Here is a 23,722-nt window from a genome sequence, read left to right as displayed (position 1 = left end):
TACTTACTCTATCAGAAACGGGGTATGGATTAGATGGATCACTGATCAATTCCTTTTTTCCTGTAATTTCTGTGTTATTGTGTGAAATTCTGCAAATTCCCTCCTTTCTTTTTGCAGAACTCCAAGCTATAACTACGCACCAAACATGGATAAACATTGGATCATGCAGTACACTGGGCCTATGCTGCCTATCCACATGGAATTTACAAATGTCTTACAGCGCAAAAGGCTTCAGACATTGATGTCAGTTGATGACTCCATGGAAAGGGTGAGCAACTGAAAATGTCAAGGATCAATTGTTTTATTACACAGTTTTGTAACTTGTATACCAGGTCTGATTCTTCTCTCATTTCTACTCACCTTATGCTGGCGAATTCCATTAAACTTCAGTTGACTCACTTGTGATTTACCCCATGTAAGTGAGAAGAAAATCATGTTTATATTCCTAAAGTAATAGGTAGGGTTGCCAATTTTCTAATCACACAAAACTGAAGACCCCTGCCCTGCCCGACCTCTGGGGTGGAGTGAAGGCTCTAGGCTTGGGCTGGGATGAGGGGTTTGGAGTGCAGGAGGGGGCTCTGGGGATGAGGGGTTTGGACTGTGGGAGGGGGTGCGGGCTCTGGGGTGAGGCTGGGGATCAAGGGTTTGGGGTGCAGGAGGGGGCTCCGGATTTGGCCAGGGGGTTGAAGTACAGGGGGGTGAGGGCTCTGGGGTGGGGCCAGGGATGAGGAGTTTGGGGTGTGGGAGAGGTTCCAGACTGGGGCAGGTGGTTGGGGTCCGGGGTCCCATTGGCGCTTACTGCAACTCTGAGGAAGCGGCCACCAGGTCCCTGCGGCCTCTAGGCACATGGTCGTGGCTCATGGGAGCTGCAGAGCCGGCGCTGGGGGCAGGGCAGCACATGGAGCCTCCTAGTCCCTGGCCGCCCCAGTGCCTAGGGGCTGCAGGGACCTGGCGGCTGCTTCCAGAGGCAGCGCGGAACCAGGGCAGGTAAGGAGCCTGCCTTAGCCCCAAGATCCTGCTGCACTGCAGACCGGACTTTTAATGGCCCAGTTGGCAGTCCCGACGGAGCCGCCAGGGTCCCTTTTCTACCGGGCATTCCCATCAAAAACCAGATGCCTGGCAACCCCAGTGATAGGGAACCCAAATCTACCTGTGAAAATACGAGTTACTACAAATTCTCTGACTGGTAATGCTACCCAGCTGTTTTGTTGTCCACTTTTTTAACTGGCAGTAGAATAGGTGTCTTTTTAAAGGGGAAAAATTAACGTGTGTCCAGTAAGCTAAAGGATCGGTTTCACACTCTCAGCCAATAGAGCAAATATAAAAAGAAATAATCAAGTTCCTCATCTGTAGAGGGCTATGGCACGTATGTACAAAACATGCACTCGTACGTTACCTCTGCTCCACCCTATTCCCTCCACAGTTCATCCTTCAATTAAGTTCTGGGCATCGGGGTTCACTGAAGTACAGACCAAAAATCAGGTGTCAGACTGTTAGTGTTTGTGAGCATATAGATAATGTATGGGACAACTAACTACATATAATATGACACATGAGGTGTTAGGAATAGAATTATTGACCTTTTGTTCCAAAACCCCTCTCCGTGACCAAAGGCCTTTCCACTGGTGCTAAAGGAGGGACTCCCTTAACATTTAGTAGCAATAAAATGTACAGCCTCTTTCCAAGCCCCTAACTGAAGGGGAGGAGATGCTTACAAACTAATAACACATTTGAGCAAGTCCAAGAATGCATCTGTTGTAGAGATAGTAACTTGCCAAGCAGTGTATTGCAATGATTATATAGAGATTTGTGGGTAGTGGTGACACAAGTCAAATAGCACCATAAATTGCCAAAGTAAACTTTCTGAAATCCCCCCTGAAGCAAACTCTCGTATGTCAAGATGTAGACCTAGTGGGTGAGTAGTAAAACAACATTTTATTCAGTTTTCTACACCATGGTAAGGACATGATGTGCCAAATTCATCCTTGGCATAACTGTTAGTTTCAATAGTTTCCCCAATAGTTTGTTACATTTGGCCCAACAGGTTTAAATGAGAAAAACTATGATTATGTAAAAAATGTTTTGCAATATTTGATTTTGAGCTTTTCCTATGCTATATTTCAGTTATACCATATGCTTGTGGAGACAGGAGAACTGGAGAATACCTACATCATTTACACTGCTGACCATGGTTACCATATTGGGCAGTTTGGACTTGTCAAGGGAAAGTCAATGCCATATGACTTTGATATTCGAGTTCCTTTCTTTATTCGTGGGCCAAGTGTAGAGCCGGGATCAGTGTACGTTCTCCTATGTCTTGCAGCACAGCTGCTGTATCTCATTTGAAATGTTTCTAAGCACATCTGATGGTCACTCTAAGTGTTCGGTTTCCTTTCATAAAGAATACTCTGTTAATGCAGGACACTGCCTTAGAAGAACAAAAGCATGTCTGTCTTTTTGTGTGTGATAAATTGGTTAAAATGTGTAATAGAAAATTGTATTATTTAGAGCCCTGGATAGTTAGGCTTTGTCCTTTATTTTTAAAAAGAAGTTAGATTCAAATGAGGACATCTATTGCTCCTCTTCTGGCTTAGCAGAATGGATTTATTATGAGTAAGATGGGAGGAATAACGTGCCTGTTTCAACTCCTTATGTAACTGAACCTTGCTCAGATGCCCTTTATGACAGTATCGAATGATATTGGTCTGTCATTCTCAAAGTCACAGCCCTCTAGGGGGAACTTATGCACTTAGCACTTATATAGAGCTTTTCATCTTCAAAGAACTCATACACATTTATTGCTATTCTAATTCTGAAAGAACGTGAAGGGTTACATATCTTACACATGATTCAATTCTGACCTTTTCTATTAATTTTCAGAGTGCCTCAGATAGTGCTGAATATTGACCTTGCTCCAACTGTTCTGGATATTGCAGGACTTGACGCGCCTCCAGATATGGATGGCAAGTCTGTCCTAAAACTTCTGGACCTCGAAAAGCCAGGAAACAGGTGGGTCATTGCCATTTCTCAAAGCCTATTCAGCAGCAAACACCTGAGTAAATCAACAGCTGAATGGAAAAGAAATTGTGGCAAAATAAGCAGTGTCAAGCCCAATGACCACAGCTTTCACATTTCAAAACTGTTTTAAATAGCACATTTATAAAATTGTACATATACATGAGCCAAGAGGTCATTTAAAAACAAATAAATTGTTAACACTAATGCTGCTATTCAAAAACAGTCACAGATGCCAGCAGTAAATAATAATATTTTGCTTTCAGGTTTCGAACAAACAAGAAGACCAAAATTTGGCGTGATACGTTTCTGGTGGAAAGAGGGTAATTATTAAAGCTGAGAAAGTTTTGGGAAACTTGCCTAGTGGCAAGCTTGCTTGTGCTTTTTAGTGGTCAGCTAGGCTGTAAAGTCTGCAAGTACACTGACAGGGTTTCTTTGTTCCCAGTGCAAGCTGTGCAACTGGCGGCTCTTCTTCTTAGGCTGTTTCATAAGAGATTTGAGTGGGTGCTTTCCACAGCAACTTTACTGGCCCATCCCTTCCATTTGCCTAGATTTGTTCTTTAACCTCAGACCCACAGCTGTTCACTTGGTCACCTGGCTGATTTTTCCTTCCCATTCCATCACTCTTCTCCAAGTCCTGCTGTTGATGTGATGGTGCAACATTCTTCTATAAGTTAATTTTATAGTTTTCACCTCAGTTAGGAATCCTTCTCCATTTGATTTAAGTAAAGGAAAGGTCAATATGTAAATGAGATTCATAAATATAGCTTTTCAACATTTTCTCACATAATTTATTATTTGCCTTGCCTTGCCCTATATTACTGTGAAAATTCTCTGAGTAAAAGTATTACAATAATTCCTTTTATGGCACTTATGACATGACAGTCTGTGAAAATAAACTTGTGGGTATGACTACACTAATAATTCCTAGAGAGAAGCAATGACTGCTGGTGTAGGTTTCCAGTATGTCAGTTGGGCCATTCCTTTACTGCAAAAACTCCTGTTTCTATATCTGACAAGTACATGAATGTTTTTAACTTAGAACAGGGTTCTCAAACTTCATTGCACCGCAACGCCCTTCTGACAATAAAAATTACCACACGACCCCAGGAGAGGGGACCGAAGCCTGAGCCTGCCCAAGCCCTGCGCCCTGGGTAGGGGAGCTAAAGCCCCTGTAACCTGAGCCCCACCACCCAGGGCTGAAGTCTGACACAAGCCCTGGCAACCTGATTAAAATGGGGTCGCGACCCACGGTTTAAAAACCACTGTCGTAGAAGATGGCCACCAGATGCTAAATCTTGAATATCATTGCTTTTTTAATTAAATGTATCCCCTTCAATGTTTGAGTGCATTGCCTATAAAATTTTTAACTCTTTTTCCCTTTTGAAAGCAAATTTCTGCGCAAGAAGGAGGAACCCAACAAAAATGCCCAACAGTCTAACCATTTACCAAAATATGAGAGAGTAAAAGAATTATGCCAGCAAGCGAGATACCAGACAGCTTGTGAGCAACCAGGACAGGTGAGCAACAAATGATTCCAGAACTGTATACACCCTAATGGAATGTATTTCTTGGAATGATGTGGTGACATACCGCACAAGGTCTAGCAGAAATAGGTTAACGAGACCACGTTTGCCTAATGTCTCTATAAGTAAGAAAGTACAGATGCTCCCCCGTTACTCAAGACCTGACTTACGCAAATTTGCACTTATGGAAAAAGTTCTGTAAGCTAGAAATAAGAGGGTTGGTTTTGGGGTTTTTTTGCGTAGTGGACGGGTATATGTTTCTGACTTACGCAAAAATTCGAGTTACACGAGGCGTTCCGGAATGGAACGATTGCGTAAGTCGGGGAGAGTCCGTATAAAAATTAAATTAAAAATAGGATGATTATATTTCCCAAATATTTCCCCGGCCCATGTCAGTGGCCATTCTGGACGCCTGGGGTATCCTTCCCCTCAACCCTCTTGTTTACTATCTTTGGGAGCAGGCTGGTGGCATCAGCATAGAGGGTATCATTCTCTGGTTCTCAGTAGTGCGGTCAGTACCAACCAGCCAGAAGTCACTCAGGCAGCTTCCCTGCAGCAAGACATAGATCAGCCACCTCAAAAGCCTGTGGCTTCCTCTCCTTCATCACCAGATGAAGCTACTGAGCTGCCAAGTGATTCTCCACTGCCAGAGGACCACTGAGCTCATCAAGATCTTTTGAGAAGGGTGGCCTCTGTGCTTGATATTCAGGCAGAGGAAATGCATGAAAGCTCTCATAAGTTGGTGAGAAAATGCCATCAGGTCTGTTCTTGGGAAGGTCTCAGCCCAGGTCGCTGATGGATGCTTTTCCCTTATCCTGGAAGAAATCCCTCCTGTATACCTTCCCTACAATTTCTTTGCAACCCAAGTTCTTATTCAGAGTCAAAGAAGATCATGCTTGCCTCATCCTTATAGCACCAGCATGGCCTTATCAGCACTGGTACTCGACCCTACGAGCCTCCACTGTCTCTCCTGTTGGATCCAGACATCATTTCCCAGGACCACAGTTGCCTGCTCCATCCCAACCTCACAGCCCTCCATCTGAGAGCATGGCTGCTTCATGGTTAACACCATTTGAGAGATCCTGTTTAAAGGACATTCAGAAAGTGCTTCTGAATAGCTGAAAACCTTCCAGTAGGAGCACTTACCTGGTTAAGTTGAAGCGCTTCTCCATTGGGTCCCATCAGAAAGGTGTATCTCCAAAGTGGGCACTCCTGGGTCTCATACTGGATTATCTTCTATACTTAAAACAAAGTTTGGCTATTAGCTCTATAAGAGTGCATTTGGCAGCTATGTCAGCCTTCCACATCTCAGTAGATAGTAGATCCCTTTTCTTCAACCCCCATTGTCACCAGACTCCTGAAGGTTTTGTCAGCATTGTATGCACATGTGCAAGATCCTATCCCTCCTTGGAGTCTGATCTTGGTTCTAGCAAAATTGATGGGACCACCCTTTGAACTCCTTGCAACTTGCTCTCTGCTACACTTCTTTATTAAGGTAGCAATTCTAGTGGTCGTTACCTTGCCAGAAGGATGGGAGAGTTAAAAGCCCTAGTATCAAACCTTCCCTGTACAGTTTTCCTTAGGCATAAGGTTCATCTTCTCCCTCACCCAAAATTTCTTTAAAGTAGTCTCTAAGTTTCATGTTAACCAGGCAATCTACATGCCAATTTTCTTTCTGAAACCTCACGCTCATAGAGATGAGGAGAGAATGCATTTGATTATGTGAGAAGGGCTCTAGCTTTCTATCTGGAGCTTATTAAGTCTATTAGGTCTTCTTCTCAGTTGTTTATTGCAATTTTGGACAGACCTAAGGACAGATCAGTGTCTACTGAAAGGATTTTATCCTTTGTGCATTCATTTATACTACCAGTTGGCTAATATAACCCCACCAGCTAAGGTATTGGCACATTCTAGTAGAGCGAAGGCAACGTCAGCAGCTGGTGCAAGTACCTTTCATAAACATTTGTCAAGTGGAAACTTGGTCATCTCTCAACACTTTTGCTAGATGGAGCAGGTAGCTAGGTGTCAGATAGTACACTTGCACAGCAGCAGTTCACTAGTGTTTAAAAAAAATGGGAGCAGAGTTAAGGAATTAAAAAAAACCTGAGGCCCAAAATATTTAATTTATTCTGAATTAACGCAATATATTTAGTGATGATATAGAGGAGGCATGTCTCTTGTGATGTGTAGAATTCTGAATGTATTGAATGGAGTTTTACAAGAATATTCCCTATTAATAATAAACGTTGAAAATACGTTTGTATGGTTCCCTCAGAAACTCAGTTATAGCATTCTAGCTAATTATAATAATTGTTTTAAAAGAAATATTAGCAAACTGTTTAGAAAGAATACAAAAGCGCTGCTGTGCTTAGTTTCCAGTTTCAGTCTGTAACCACCTGTGGTGCTTTATCCAAAGCAGGTGGAGTTCTGTAAAACAAACAGGATGGCACTCACCATAGTTCATACACTGAAAAATAATCCACTCATGCCCTTATTCTTGCCATTCATTGAAACACATTGTTACAGTACATCTCAGTTTAATCCAAGATTGGTCTGGAATATGTTTTGGCTGGCACACCATCAAGAGAGTCCTTTGCCACAGTTCTCACCTCACACATGCTCATAAAACACAGCCACTTTTGAAAGGGCGTACACAGGGTTACCATACGTCTGAATTTTCCCGAACGTGTCTGGCTTTTTGGTTCTTAAATCAAACGTCCGGGAGAAATTTTTAAATATCTAAAAACGTCCGGGATTTTGCCATTATTATTTTTCCCCAAACAAGAGTTGATCATTCAAGAAAGAGCGTGAATGTTGATCATTCAAGAAAGTATGTGTTGATCACTTGAGAGAGTGCCTGCTTTTTCCCTCTAGCTCCCAGCGCTTGCGCCACAAAACAGCTGTTTCACGTAGCTGGGAGGGAGGGGGGAGGAGGGGGAACATGGTGCGCTCAGGGGCAGAGTTGGGGCGGGGACTTTGGGGAAGGGGTTGGAATGGGGGAGGGGAAGGGGTGGAGTTGGGGCGGGAGTGGGGTGCTTGAGCAAATTCCCCCCCCCATGTCCTCTTTTTTGAATGTTCAAATATGGTAACCCTAGTATACACAATATCACAGTCTCATTGAAGGGCAAGGTTTTCAAGTGTCGAACTATTGCCATTGCAAACAGCGATTAAAATTGGTGGGGGCAAGCTGAATATTTCTACAAAAACTGAGAGATCAGTGGTCTCAATTAGGCCTTCGGACACTAAAGTGTTGAGTTTTAAAATACCAAACTGTTTTCCTTGCAAGTATTTCATGTGCTTGTTTCATCTTATGCCAAACTATGATTCTGTAATAACTTTTGTAATACACACGTGGAAAAGGTAAGATTAAGTGAGCTGATCAAGTGTCAGAGCTGCAACATTAGGATCCCTTGCTCTCAGTCCTATCCCTTATCCACTGGAGTAAGCCATCTAGCTGCCCTTCTTTTGATCAGCTATCTCATTGGTTGCAGGCACTAAGTTAGAAGGGAGCTTGCAATAGCAATGGTATTTAATGCTGCCTCCCACAGCTGTGATTGATTTGGGCTCCAATAAGCAAGGACTCTGTAGCCATGGGTTCATGGAGCCCAAAAGCCAGCCCTGAGCTGCTATATGAGGGTCTGTTTGTAACCAAAGGTCTTTAGGAAAAAATCAATGACAAACTTTCAGTCCTAACGATTGGGTTACATTTCTAAGGATATCAGCACAAATAAATCAGATAGCCTATTATTTTTCTAATATTAGCCGTGACATTTCTACAGCCTTCAGGAACCCACAGCCTAAACTAAAGTTCATAAGACAAATCATTCCTGTGGTAACTCAGTTTACATCTGTATAGTAATATCAGGGACAAATTTGGTCCCAGGTTTTCACAGCAGAGTTAACTCGTCCATATTGCATAAATAGAACAAGACAAACCAGGATAAAATACTAAATGCGTTTCTTAATAATAATTCTGCTTACAGCGAAAAGTGGCTGGTTTTCAAAGTTAGGTATATGTAATTGAGAGCATATACTAACACATAGCCGAATGGTAAGTACACACAAATTGGATGTGGTCACTTACACACAGCCCGTTATATGCATGACTGACCACATGGGTGCAAAAATTCCAAATTTTGCACATATTCAATATATCTGTCTAGCTGGATTTCAAACCCCTTCTCCTCTCCTTCACAGTTTGGGATGTTCAGATGCTGGTTTTTCTTTGGCTTATAAGTGAGCTAGAGGTCTGATGTGAAATTTAGAGACTGCTTAAAGTTCAGACTCCAACCTTTGTCACACTCTCCCCACCTAACTTATTTGGTTGGTCAGATCCAGAGTTTTTGGTTCAGATCTAGGCCAATATATCAGTACCATGGGCCAAGTTCTCTGGCCACACTGCTCCCTTTACACAGCTTGAACTGTGGAAACTGTCCATATTCCCTCTGCCAGCATGGGAGAGAATCCAATAATTACAGACCTCGGGTAGCAGGCTCCTTACCTGCCCCTTCCCCACAAACCAAACAAGGGGCAGAAAGGTGGCATGAGAAGAATGTGCTGTGCTCCTGCTGTACCCAGCTGGTGGATGGTTCTTTGGGATATTACCATGATAGAAACAGCCAGAGAATCAGGGAGCATTAGCAGGCTCCCTGAAGGCCCCCCTATCTGCTGTTCCTGCCAGAAGCTAGACACTACAGAGAATCTGAGTCTGTATATTCTCTTTATGTCGTTTATGAGCTAAATTTGTCTCTGGCTTAACTGGGTATAACCCTATGACTATAGTGGAGTTGAACCCAGTTAAACGAGCATCAATTATGCGGGGGGGGTTCATTATAGTGGCTTGAAGTTTTCTTTCAGTCAGTGGTGAATATTTGCTATGACTATTTTACTACAGTAATTGCATAAGAACACAAGAATGGCCGTACTGGGTCAGACCAATGCTCTATCTAGCCCAGTATCCTGTCGTCAGTCAGAAGCCAGTGCCAGATGCTTTGGATAGGATAAACAGAACGGGAATTTATCGAATGATCCATCTCCTATCATCCAGTCACAGCTTCTGGTAGCCAGAAGTTTTGGGACACCTCAAGCATGGGGTTGCATCCCTAAGCATCTGGGCTAATAGCAATTGAGGGACCTATCCCCCATGAATGTACTAATTCTTTTTTGAATCCAGTTATACTTTTGTCCTTCACAACATTCCCTGACAACCAGTTGACTGTGCATTGTGTAAATAAGTACTTCTTCATGTTCCTTATGTTTGTTTTAAACCTGCTGCCTATTGATTTCATTTAGAAACCCCTGTGAAGGGGTAAATAACAATTCCCTAGTCATTTTTTCCACATCATTCATATTATAGAGCTCTATCATATCCCATCATTTTGTATGTATAATTGGGATTATTTTTTCCAGTGTGCATTTATTTGCATTTATCAAAGTTGAATTTTATCTGCCATTTTGCTGACCAGTCACCCAGTTTTGTGAGATTCCTTTGTAACTCTTCACGGTCTACTTTGGACTTAACTATCTTGAGTAATTTAGTGTTGTCTTCAAACTTTGCCACCTCATTGTTTACGTACTTTTCCAGATAATTTAGGAATATGTTGAACAGCACAGGTTCGAGCCCAGATACTTGGGGGACTCAGCTATTTACCTCTCTCCATTCTGAAAACTGATCATTTATTCATAGAATCATAGAATCAGAGAATATCAGGGTTGGAAGGGACCTCAGGAGGTCATCTAGTCCAAACCCCTGCTCAAAGCAGGACCAATCCCCAATTAAATCATCCCAGCCAGGGCTTTGTCAAGCCTGACCTTAAAAACTTCTAAGGAAGGAGATTCTACCACCTCCCTAGGTAACGCATTCCAGTGTTTCACCACCCTCCTAGTGAAAAAGTTTTTCCTAATATCCAACCTAAACCTCCCCCACTGCAACTTGAGACCATTGCTTCTTGTTCTGTCATCTGCCACCACTGAGAACAGCTTAGCTCCATCCTCTCTGGAACCCTCCTTCAGGTAGTTGAAGGCTGCTATCAAATCCCCCCTCATTCTTCTCTTCTGCAGACTCAACAATCCCAGTTCCTTCAGCCTCTTCTCATAAGTCATGTGTTCCAGACCCCTAATCATTTTTGTTGCCCTTCGCTGGACTCTCTCCAATTTATCCACATCCTTCTTGTAGTGTGGGGCCCAAAACTGGACACAGTACTCCAGATGAGGCCTCACCAATGTCGAATAGAGGGGAACGATCACGTCCCTCTATCTGCTCGCTATGCCCCTACTTATACATCCCAAAATGCCATTGGCCTTCTTGGCAACAAGGGCACACTGCTGACTCATATCCAGCTTCTCGTCCACTGTCACCCCTAGGTCCTTTTCCGCAGAACTGCTGCCTAGCCATTCGGTCCCTAGTCTGTAGCTGTGCATTGGGTTCTTCCTTCCTAAGTGCAGGACCCTGCACTTATCCTTATTGAATCTCATCAGATTTCTTTTGGCCCAATCCTCCAATTTGTCTAGGTCCCTCTGTATCCTATCCCTGCCCTCCAGCGTATCTACCACTCCTCCCAGTTTAGTATCATCCGCAAATTTGCTGAGAGTGCAATCCACACCATCCTCCAGATCATTTATGAAGATATTGAACAAAACTGGCCCCAGGACCGACCCCTGGGGCACTCCACTTGACACCGGCTGCCAACTAGACATGGAGCCATTGATCACTACCCGTTGAGCCCGACAATCTAGCCAACTTTCTACCCACCTTATAGTGCATTCATCCAGCCCATACTTCTTTAACTTGCTGACAAGAATACTGTGGGAGACAGTGTCAAAAGCTTTGCTAAAGTCAAGAAACAATACATCCACTGCTTTCCCTTCATCCACAGAACCAGTAATCTCATCATAAAAGGCGATTAGATTAATCAGGCATGACCTTCCCTTGGTGAATCCATGCTGCTGTTCCTGATCACTTTCCTCTCATATAAGTGCTTCAGGATTGATTCTTTGAGGACCTGCTCCATGATTTTTCCGGGGACTGAGGTGAGGCTGACTGGCCTGTAGTTCCCAGGATCCTCCTTCTTCCCTTTTTGAAAGATTGGCACTGCATTAGCCTTTTTCCAGTCATCTGGGACTTCCCCTGTTCGCCACGAGTTTTCAAAGGTAATGGCCAATGGCTCTGCAATCACAGCCGCCAATTCCTTTAGCACTCTCAGATGCAACTCGTCCGGCCCCATGGACTTGTGCACGTCCAGCTTTTCTAAATAGTCCCTAACCACCTCTTTCTCCACAGAGGGCTGGCCATCTATTCCCCATGTTGTGATGCCCAGCGCAGCAGTCTGGGAGCTGTCCTTGTTAGTGAAGACAGAGGCAAAAAAAGCATTGAGCACATTAGCTGTTTCCACATCCTCTGTCACTAGGTTGTCTCCCTCATTCAGTAAGGGGTCCACACTTTCCTTGGCTTTCTTCTTGTTGCCAACATACCTGAAGAAACCCTTCTTGTTACTCTTGACATCTCTTGCTAGCTGCAGCTCCAGGTGCTATTTCGCCCTTCTGATTTCATTCCTACATGCCCGAGCAATATTTTTATACTCTTCCCTGGTCATATGTCCAACCTTCCACTTCTTGTGAGCTTCTTTTTATGTTTAAGATCTGCTAGGATTTCACCGTTAAGCCAAGCTGGTCGCCTGCCATATTTACTATTCTTTCGACTCATCGGGATGGTTTGTCCCTGTAACCTCAACAGGGATTCCTTGAAATACAGCCAGCTCTCCTGGACTCCTTTCCCCTTCATGTTATTCCTACCCTTTGTTTCCTGTCTTTTAACCAGTTATTGATCCATGAGAGGACGTTCCCTCTTATGCCATGACTGCTTATTTTGCTTAAGAGCCTTTGGTGAGAGACCTTGTCAAAGACTTTCTAAAAGTCCAAGTACACTATATCAACTGTATGACCCCTGTCCTCATGCTTTTTGATACCCTCAGAGAATTCTAATAGATTGATGAGGCATGATTTCCCTTTACAAAAACCATGTTGACTCTTCCCTAACATGTTCATGTATGTCTCAGAGAATTCTGTTCCATACTATTTTCCTGTTACTGTAGTTAGGCTTATCGCCTGTAATTGCCAACATCGCCTCTGGAACCTTTGTTTGAAAAATTGGCATTACATTATCTGTCATCTGATACAGAGGTTGATTTAAGCCACAGTTAGTAGTTCTGCAATATCTTATTTGAATTCCTGCAGAACTCTTGGGTGAATATCTGCTTCTGGTGACTTATTATTATTTATCAATTTATTCCAAAACCTCCTCTACTGACACCTCTATTTGGGATGGTTCCTCAGATTTGTTATCTCAGATGTGGGAACCTCCATCACATCCTCTGCAGTGAAGACCAGTGCAAAGAATTCACTTAGCATCATTGCAACAGCCTTGTCTTCTTTGCACCTTGATCATCCAGTGACACCACTGACTGTTGGTAGGCTTCCTGCTTCTGACATAACTAAAAAAAAATTGGTGTTGGTTTTTGTGTTTTTTGCTAGTTGCTTGTCAAATTCTTTTTTGGCCTGCCTAATTATAATTTTGCTCTTTACTTGCCAGAGTTTATGCTTATTTCTATTTTCCTCAGTAGGATTTGACTTCCAATTTTTAAAGGATGCCTTTTTGCCTCTAACAGCCTCTTTTACTCTGCTGTTTAGCCATGGTGGCATTTTTTTGGTCCTTTTACGGGTTGTTTTTTTTATTTGGGGTATACATTTAGTTTGAGCCTCTATTTTGGCGTTTTTAAATGGTTTTCATGAAGCTTTCCGGCATTTCACTTTTGTGCCTATTCCTTTTAATTTCTATATAACTACATAGGTGCTGGAACTAGGGGTTCTGTGCTGCCCACTGCCTGGCTTGAGATGGTTTCCATCATATACTGGGTTTACGGTTTGGTTCAGTGGCTCTCAGCACCGCACTATACAAATTGTTCCAGCTGTATAACTAGCTTCCTCATTTTTGTGTAGTTCTCCTTTTTGAAGTTAAATCCTACTGTGGTAAGGTTTCTTTGATATTTCTCACACACACACACACTCTCTCTCACAAGGATGTTAAATTGAATTATATTACAGTTGCTATTATTGAGCAATTCATCTATATTCACCTCTTTCACCAGATCCTGTGCTCCATTTAGGATTAAATCAAAAATCGCCTCTCCCCTTGTGGGTTCCAGGATTAGCTGCTCCAAGAAGCAGTCGCTTATGGTGTCTAGATGTTATACCTGCATCCTGGCCTGAGGTGACATATACCCAGTCAGTATGGGGATAGTTGAAATCCCCCATTATTATTGGGTTTCCTTTTTTTTTGTAACCTCGCTAATCTCCGTGAGCATTTCACAGTCACCATCACCATCCTGATGAGTGTTGATAATATATTCCTACTACTATACTCATATTGTTCAAGCACAGAATTTCTATCCACAGAGATTCTGTGGTACAGTTCGATTCATTTAAGATTTTTACTTTATTTGACTCTATGCTTTCTTTCATATATAGTGACATTCCTCCCACTGACCTATTCTGTCATTCCTGTATATTTTGTACCCTGGTATTACTGTGTCCCATTGATTATCATCAAGTTTCTGTGATGCCTATTATATCAATATCCTCATTTAATACCAGGCACTCAAGTTCACCCATCTTAGCATTTAGATTTCTAGCATCTGTATACAAGCACTTATAAAATTTTTCAATATTGATTGTCTGCCTTCATGTGATGTAATTGAATGGGATTCTTTTTTGTTTGACAGTTTCTCTTCCATTTTTACCTGTAGTTTATCAACTTCTAGTCTCTCCTCTTTATTAGGATATAGAGTATCCCACCTAATAAATCTTCTCCTAAAGGATGTGTCTGAACTGTGTGCTTCTCCATACCTGTTGTCTTTCCCCCAGCCCTTCGTTTGAAAACTCTTCTGCGAACTTTTTAATTTTATATACCAGCAATCTGGTTCCATTTTAGTTTAGATGAAGTCCATCCTTCCTATATAGGTTCCTCAGTTCCTAATAAATACCTCATCCCAACACCATTGTCTCATCAATGCAATTCTGCTTGTCTAACTAGCCTTGTGCGTGGAACTGGAAACATTTTAGAGAATGCTACCATGGAGGTTCTGAATTTTAATCTCTTATATAGTAACCTCCATTTGGCCTCCAGGACCTCTCTTCTACCTTTCCTATGTCACTGGTACCTACATGTGTCACAACCACCAGCTCCTTCCCCGAATTGCACATATGTCTATCTAGATGTCACACCCTTTGTACCCAGCAGGCAATTCATCATGCAGTTCTCCTGGTCATTACAAACCTATCTGTATTTCTAATAATCAATTCTCCCATTACTATTTACCTGCCTCTTCCTAATAACTGGGGTCCCCTCTCCCAGAGAGGTATCATCAGTACGAGAGGATACCACATCATCATCTGGAAGGAGTGTCCCAAATATGGGATCATTTCCCTCTGCTCCAGCTTGATGTTCTCCTTCCCTGAGACTTTCATCCTCCTCAAAGCACAAAGGCTGTTAGATTGGGGGTGGCACCACTTTCCTGTGTCCCTGACAGTGTCCTCTGTGTACCTCTCTGTTTCCCTTAGCTGATCCAGTTCAGCAACTCTGGTTTTAAGAGCAATATCTGAGGGTCATATATGCAAACATATGCTACCTGCCCTCAAAGCAGTACATGTTGCATTGAGTGCAATAAACTGGATAGCCCCCGCTCTGCTGCTGGACCTCTGCCTGCATTATTTTTGCTTTGCGGGGTGGTTCGAGGATTTTGGGTTTTTTGGAGTGGGGGAGATTATTGGCCTAAGATTAGAGTATGTTTGTTAGGTGTATCTGCTTGTCACACTCAGTCTCTAAACTTCATCACAATACTCCCTTGTTCACTAGCTCTTCGGGTAGCTTAGGAGCTGGCTTTTCAAACCCCTGTTCTCCCTGAGTTAGCCCTGCCCACTTATCGAGGGATCCTGAAGGGATCAAGGATCAGTAGAGAGCAGGCTATAGCCTCATTAGTAAGCTCTCTGCCTCGCCTACCAGCCTGCTTGGACATCACACAGCCCCCAGAACAGAGCACACTATAAACTTTAATCAGGCAAGCATACAATAAACAAGCCAACAGACTTCAAACTCAACCTAAGGGTCATGTAGTCTCTCTTTCTTCAACTCCCTTTCAGAATTCCCGTTTGCTGCTTCTGTTTGCTACCTCCAGTAATTAAGGAGGAAGTATTTATATATAAAACACCATCCATTGGTGTTTGTGTTTTAAAATTGGAAATATCTGATACATACCTTTGTGCATTAAAAATTTACTTTCAGCCATAGATATGTAATGCAATAACAGTACAAATGTATGACAGAATATTAAAATATTACAATTGTATATTTAAAAGAAAACCTTAAATCATCAATATCAAATTGAAGGTTAACTGTTGCCTGAACAAATCTCTCCCTAGATTAACTTTATTTTAACCCCACAGCATCTATTCTGCCCTCAGATCCACCTATGTAATTTAAACTGAAATCAATTAATAGGGTCTTCCCATCATCTTCCTTTGGACACCAACCAAATAGCAAATGAGTACATGTTTAAATACTGCATCACTTACACTTCATTCTGTCTCCCTTGTAACTTATGGTATTTCACCAATAAATTTTACCCCAAGAGCTGATTTGACCCATGGGATTTAAATTGTCCACCAGGATACCATTACCTGATGTCACACCTATCTCCACTGCACTATCAAATCCACTGTGAAATTCAGAATCCAATCAACTATTAAACATGCACCCTCCAAGTCTAAAATTTCACAAAGATACAGTTTTATATTTAAATCTCCTCCTGACACAAAAAAATTCAACCTCTCCAAAGTGAGGATTGTGAAGTTCAATGTTTAAGTTCCAACTCCTGAGTTGGGTGACCCAACAACATCAAATTCGGCACTGGGCTTGTTTATTTTATGGACCTACATCTTCTACCATCTGCAACACACTACCTTCCAGCTCTGGTCTTGTGGACAGCAGAGGATTGAATCTTGCAAGAATCGTGCACTTGTAAGGTGGCAATCTGATGCCAGTTAAAATGAACTGAGCCAGCTGACGGAATGGAGAAGATGGTGCAACTGTACGCATGTGTTTGCATCACATGTATGCTCATGAACTAAATCCAAGCTAGTAGGTATAATGTCATAACTAAGGCTAAGTTTTTGTCACCCATATTTTTAGTAAAAGTCATGAACAGGTCACAGGCAAAAAAGAAAAATTCATGGGAGCCCGTGACCTGTCCATGACTTTTACTAAAAATATGTATGACAAAATGGGGAGCTGCAGGGTCCCCACACCACCCAGGGGGGCCTGGCTTGGAGCTGTAGGGTCCCCCCACCGCCCGCAGTGGAGCTCAAGTCATGGAGGTCTCTGGAAGTCACGGATTCTGTGACTTCCGTGACCTCTGTGACAAAATCCTAGCCCTAGCCATAACTCACCAGCATGACTGTGTTCCTTTATTACACACCTGACACTGGGAGATGCAAAATGTTGTATTTTCTCTTGAGTATTTATAGTTTGGGACTGCCCTAAAGTAATATTGCAGGTTTGGTTCCATTTTAAAAAATGGGCTTAAGGCCTGTATAATAAAATTAAGTTAGGGTAAGCTAGAACATTTTTATAGTCATACAAGTGTTCACTGATAGTCACTAGAGAGATGCCACTGAATACAGACATGAATTTTGTAGTAAGTTTGTAAAACTTTTCTGGCCTTAAACCAAAGAGCATTTTATGTAGTCTGTACATGCATTTTATGTATATCTCATGTATAATTTTACATTAGGCTTTCAAATGACAGAATTTCATTTTATTTTGCTTCATGTTATCATATCGATATCAAATCAAAAGCTTGTCTGTTTGTAATGCTGAGAGGACTCCTGCCATCAATCAACCTACAGATAATATTGTAGAGGAAATTAGAATGTAGCTTGTTAGGTGTAGTCTGGTTTGGCTCAAGTATCTATGTTCTCATAAAATAAATATCCCTCAGACCATACATTTGTAAAGGTCAACTTTATGGCCAGCTGCAGAGTATGAATAAAAACACATAAGCCGGTAAGAGCTCAATAGAAGTGTCAGATGGCTAGCCAGAAATTGACGGCCAGATCCCAGGCACCCACTAAAACTCAGCTAAAATTATAATACAGCATAATAACATCACTCACTAAACCTATTGATTTCAATGTAACTTCCCAACAATTCCAGCAATAATAAGGCATTGATAATGAATAGTGCCTGCTGTCTTGGCTTGTCATTCTCCAAATAAATGATCCATGTTCTGTCTGCTCTAAAAAAAAAATTTTTTGAAAGAAGTTCCTAAAAATAGATACAGTAACTGTTGCCAGTTTGGTTTACCACATAATCATCTTATTTTGTCAATATTGCTTTACTTTCTTTTTGTTCAAAAGAGAGATACAAATATAAATCTCAGAAGGGCAGCCGTGTTAGTTTGGATCTGTAAAAGTGGCAAAGAGTCCTGTGGCACCTTATAGACTAACAGACATATTGGAGCATAAGCTTTTGTGGCTGAATACCCACTTCGTCGGATGCAACAACGAATATAAATCTCTTCCAACTATATAATATAGTTATATATAAACAAATACAAGTCTGTTACTGGCAATTACAGGGTTAAAATTAGGGACATGATGAATACCCAGTCTGGCTCTGATTTGTTCACAAATCCAGGGGTATTTCCCTGATTCATCCTTACACAAGTCAGGTTTCAGATTAGTGGCTATCTAAAATGGTAACCACTGGTCTTGGTATGTGGTGGCTTCCTCCTGCCACTACAACCACATCAGCCCAGCACTGCTTCTACACCTGCTCCTCATTGCTACCCTTTTTGGGATCCCAATTCAGCCATGCACTTAAGCACATGCTTGACTTTAAGCATCTGAGCAATCGTGTTGCCTTCAATGGGGCTACAAATAAACCTAAAGTTAAGCACATACATAAGTGCTTTGCTGAACTGGACCTTGTGGGTGCTCTTCCATCTGTTCCTTACTCCAGCCTGTCCCTGCTCCTTCACCCAACTGTCTTGGTACCCAGAATCCCACCTAGCTGACAGAAACGGAGGTGCAGCTGAGTCACCCAGTGATTCCTAAGAATCATCAGGAATTGTCCCTCCCTTGTTGAAACACCATCCTGTATATAACATGCCAACCAAAAGTGATGATAAGGAAAACTTTATCATTAGAAAAAAGAAAAGGAGGACTTGTGGCACTTTAGAGACTAACAAATTTATTTGAGCATAAGCTTTCGTGAGTTACAGCTCACTTCATCGGATGAATGCATCATACATCCAATGAAGTGAGCTGTAGCTCACGAAAGCTTATGCTCAAATAAATTTGTTAGTCTCTAAGGTGCTACAAGTCCTCCTTTTCTTTTTGCAGATACAGACTAACACGGCTGCTACTCTGAAATTTATCATTAGAGATACTCCTTCAAATCATGAAAAAATAGCATATTTTAACAATAGATATGTAGCTTTTCATTTAAACAGAATGCAGTTTTTCCACATTTATAATTCCCTCTAATTTAGTGCATACATTTATTTTTGTCCATGTCAGGGAATACTTTCATTTCAGTAATATCACCCTTCTCAGCTTCAGTGTTGCCTTTCAGAGAAACTGTATCTCTGTTTTATTTATGCTATGCAGTTTATCAGAAACCCCTAAAACCACGATATCAGAATGAATGTCACCTTTCTGAATCATTTATTCTATTTACCATATCCATTCAGGATTTATAAATTCTAGGGCAAAAAACCATAGATTATGCATGAATTTAGCTTTACACATTTTCCATAGTTACAGCAATTGTGGTCCTTCTTCTTTCCAAGGACTCTTGCATGTCCAATACACTGTGGTCTAAATTCAACCTTCTGTTGGATGTTTTTGACCCCAAAGTCTAGCATGGCTTTAAGTCTTAAGAATCCTTTGACCCATTCGGAATATCATTATTATTGGTATTGCTATTGTAACTTAATGGGCAAATTCTATCTCTGCATGTCAGTGGGTGCTATTTGGGTGCATCTGTGGGTGGATTTGACTTTAAGCCTGAACTTGAAGCATTCCTTTTAGGTTATTCAGCACACATTTGATAGAAGATCAGAGAAGAATCTGTACTGATGATGTTGAGTCTTAAGTGCTGGCAAGGATATGTAGAAGATCCAGTAGAGGTGGTTACTTAGGTTATGTATGTTGTTTGGTGTCCATTAACAGACTCAACATGCGACCTAAGTGCAAATGCTTCCACTATTGACTTTCTTCCAAATTAAAGTAATCTTTAAACTGTCAGTCGGAAAGTAAATATCCTTAATGGAAAAATTGGCAAATAAATATGATTTCCTCATCTATCCAGCCTGACCCTAAAATATCTATCTTTAACTCTATATTTTGGAAGCTAATTTTGGGAACAAATGGTTACCTTTTTTGGTGGTAAAAAATGGGTTGAGGTTCAACTTTTTGAACAATACCTTCCATGCATTTCTTGCATACTTTGCAGTGATAAATAGGGGATCATTTTTATTATGCAATTTTAAATGTCCCTAAGTCTTCTGTGAATCATATTTTAAAGTGTCTTAAATACAAAGTTATCCAGTAAATATTCTTAGTGTGCATTTTAACAGTTTCCTGAAAACTTCTAGGGCTTTTTTCCCCTTCTTTCCATTTTCTAACTGACACTGTCAAGGTTTGCTAGCCTAAAATTTACCCTCCTTTTCATCACACAACTGTTTGCAAATGTTATTTCTGTAGGGTTGGTTTTTTTCCCGTCAATTCACTGCTTCAATACTTCTGCCCCCCATCAAAGTAAATAAAAATATCAGGGCCTGTAGCCTAGCGCTTGTGAGCAACCCTACAATAATAAATCCAGTCGTACATGTATGATGGAGGGAAAATATTTTTAATAAAAGAACAGATCTGACACTAATTTCTTAGAGATTATTTGTAAATGTAAGATAAAAAACAAGTTTAAAAATTATTTAAAATAATCTGTTGATTTCTTTTTAGCCTACAATAAATAATATTTAAGAAATACAAAATAAGTGAATTTCCACACCATTATGAACACTGAAGGTGTGATACAGATCAACAGAAGAAATTTGCAACATTAGTATTATAGATTACTGTATATCAATGTTCCTGAGTCAGTGGGCTTCAGAACCGTGAGTGATCTGATTTACTATATGATCTATAATAGGCAACCAGGTGAATTTTAACTTGATAAGTTAGTGTCTAACAGTGATACCATGCTAACTAGGAATGCAGGAACCTGGGAAGGTTTGTCCGTAAGATTTGGCAATCCCAAATTTGTCTTCCCTGTGCTTTACTGACAGAGGCCATCTTGGGGAGAGCTGCACCCACTTTCTCCTTATGTGCAATATTTGTATCGTGGTAAAACATCACAATGCAAATTAATATTTATATACCAGTCGTGCCCAGACACCTCAGTGAAGATCAGAGCCCCCTGTTTCCATTATGGAAATTCATAGGAAGAGGTGGGCCTCTACCCCTAAGGATTTATCATATCTGCTGAACCTGATTTTTTTCAGTGTTCTAGTTCAGTTCAGCAGACTAAAATGTGGCTAATATGTTATATATTATATACTATATATTCTTGCCAGCTAAGTACAGTACAGTTGGCAGTACGCTGCACACCGTTACCACTTGAAACTTCATGGTGAAAACTGAAATGGAGCTCAGATCTTCCTACACCAGTAGCACAGTCTGTCACCACTTGAGCTAAAATAAAACCTCCCTTAGCTATGAGTACTATAGCACCTGTGAGACACAACCACTTCTGATTCTGTCCAGCAGAGAAAAGGGGTACACAGCTACCGTTCACTACAATATTTCTACCCATACCATTTTATATTAATCATCATCAATACTAAATCATCCTTGTATAACAGGAAGGTGAAGGGAGTGTGATCTTAAAGTTGCTTTCAGCTGCACTCTTTTCCCCCCTTACTTGCTTTTTCTTGAATACCTCCAGCCTGAAAAGCAATATGCAAAGTTGCTTACTCAAGGGAACATTACAGAAATTGGACAGCACCTGTAAATGCAGTGTAGCTGTGTTATAGTTCTGGTTGCCTGTTTTTCAGGGGTTTATAGCTTGGTTATAAAACTTGTCTATATATTTAACATTAAAGTGTCTAGTGCAAATGTGCAGTAATTACCTTTCATAAAACTCTGAGCATGCCTACTGCTAAGACACCTTTCACAAATTGTCTAATTTCCTCCCTATGTGATAGGCTGCAGCAACTCCCTTGGAGCTGTCACAGTCTATTAGGTAAACAATGTTCATTTTAAATACTTCTTAAGTGGGGTATTTATTGTGCAGTAAACCACAATGACTCAGCCTGAGTGTCTATATATATTTTGTGCCTGAAGTATATTGAATAAAGACATATAACTTAATGTTGAGGTTGTGGTACAAACCAATAAGAATTTGGAAATTCAAAGCCAGGGCACAAACACTGTTGTTAATTCATTCACAGTTGTCTGTCTTGTTAACAGAGGGTGTAAGTTAAGATTGGAACTAGGCCAACACTAATATAAAGTTAAGGGATCATGAACTCAGAGCTGCTTTTTAGTTAATGCATCTGGTCCCCTATGCCTTTCAATTTACCCAATCAGGGACAAATTTTGCCCTCAAATGCAAACTCATAACTGCTAGTGAAGTCATCTGAGGACAAGATTTAATGCTCAGTTTTTTTATTGCTCTTTAACTGTAACGCCAGCACCAGCGTTCTCATTGAGGCATGTGCATCTGTTGTCATGCAGCTGAATTCCAGCTCCTGAGCAGAGCCAGACTGCCACTTATTAGCAAAATTCAGTTCTTTTATTACCTCTTCCTTCTCTAAGTTGCCATTGCATCTTCCAGCCATGTGAAGGAGATAGCTCTGCAGTGGCACCAACAATCCATGGTTGTAGACCAAAGCATCTCAGCTCCATGTAGAGAGTATTGGCCAGTTTCCCAGCTGATGTAAATTGGTATTGCTCCCTTGAAATTGATGTATCTGAAGATGTGTCCTGTGTTTAAAGACTCCATGAAGTCTCAGGACTTCATCCATAGTGGGATGGTGCTGAATATCACTTTCTCCTCTGCATTCACTTCAGTGGTTAAGTTGAAGGGCAGGGGGAAAACATGAAAGGAGTAAAGATATGTGAAAGTAGGAAAGAAATCAGAGAAAGTAAGTGAGATGAGGAATAAATGAAGTGAGACACAGGAAGGGAAAAGGGAACGAAAAAAGGTAGAGAACTGGAGTTGAGGAAGAGAAAAGAAAGCTGTAAGTGGGAATAGAAAAGTATTAAATTAAAAGAATGAGAAAGAGAGAAGGAAATAAACATGAAAAAATAAAAAACATATACAGCTTTAAGGTTATCAAATGAATGTTTCATTTGTGCACGTGCCTACATTTTGTCTTTGATGTAACCTTGATGGAGAGATTGGGGATCCAGAGACCTAGCTTGAGGTTGTGAAGCCAGGGTAAAGGACATCTTGGTGTTCATTTGGGGGAAAGGTAGAGGACTGAGGGAAAATACATTGATCATAGCTTTCTTCTTCTGCTCATTCATGCATTGTATAGATCTTAAGACCAGAAGAGATCATTATAGTATTCTAGACTATAACATATGGTCAGTTCATAACTATTCTGTCTTGGATTTGGGATCACTGATAGTAAGAAAATTACATTGTAGAATTCTAAACTATTTCACACTTAGATACCCTTTTAATGAACAAAACCATTCAAGGGAAGCTGTGAAATACATTTCATACATATTTCATCCAAGAGTATTTATTGATTAAATCTATGCATAGACAGTTTAAAAAAAAATAGATCCTATTAAGAGGTGGAAAAGACTTACTAGAGAATTGAATCAACCTCCAATGGAGGAAGTAAGAATTACAGCTACTGCTATATTTGATATTAGGGGGAAAAATAATTACTCAGAATTTTTAAAGAGTACTACATGTGTAAATAGTATTAAAAATAGAGCTGTGTTTTTAAATGTGTGTTTATATCTAATAGATACAATAACTCCTCTGGTGCAATCCTATAAATATCTATAATGATGGCCACACTCTTCTACTATCATAGGAACCATTTAGA

At 41.0% G+C, this 23,722-nt stretch overlaps 1 protein-coding gene across 5 annotated transcripts in view; it reads left to right on the top strand.

Annotated features, from left to right (window-relative positions):
• The window catches only part of SULF1 (sulfatase 1), a 176,451-nt gene that overhangs the window by 116,362 nt on the left and 36,367 nt on the right, over positions 1-23,722 (top strand). For all 5 annotated transcript variants that reach the window (XM_073330899.1, XM_073330898.1, XM_073330900.1 and 2 more), the window contains 5 exons: positions 118-268; positions 2,125-2,300; positions 2,881-3,009; positions 3,282-3,338; positions 4,406-4,535. In XM_073330899.1, the coding sequence (XP_073187000.1) occupies positions 118-268; positions 2,125-2,300; positions 2,881-3,009; positions 3,282-3,338; positions 4,406-4,535 (643 nt within the window). The remainder of the gene's footprint in view (positions 1-117; positions 269-2,124; positions 2,301-2,880; positions 3,010-3,281; positions 3,339-4,405; positions 4,536-23,722) is intronic.

This window comes from Lepidochelys kempii, chromosome 2 (assembly GCF_965140265.1).
Source record: "Lepidochelys kempii isolate rLepKem1 chromosome 2, rLepKem1.hap2, whole genome shotgun sequence".
Lineage (NCBI taxonomy): Eukaryota > Metazoa > Chordata > Testudines > Cheloniidae > Lepidochelys > Lepidochelys kempii.
This window is presented reverse-complemented; position numbering and strand designations above follow the sequence as displayed.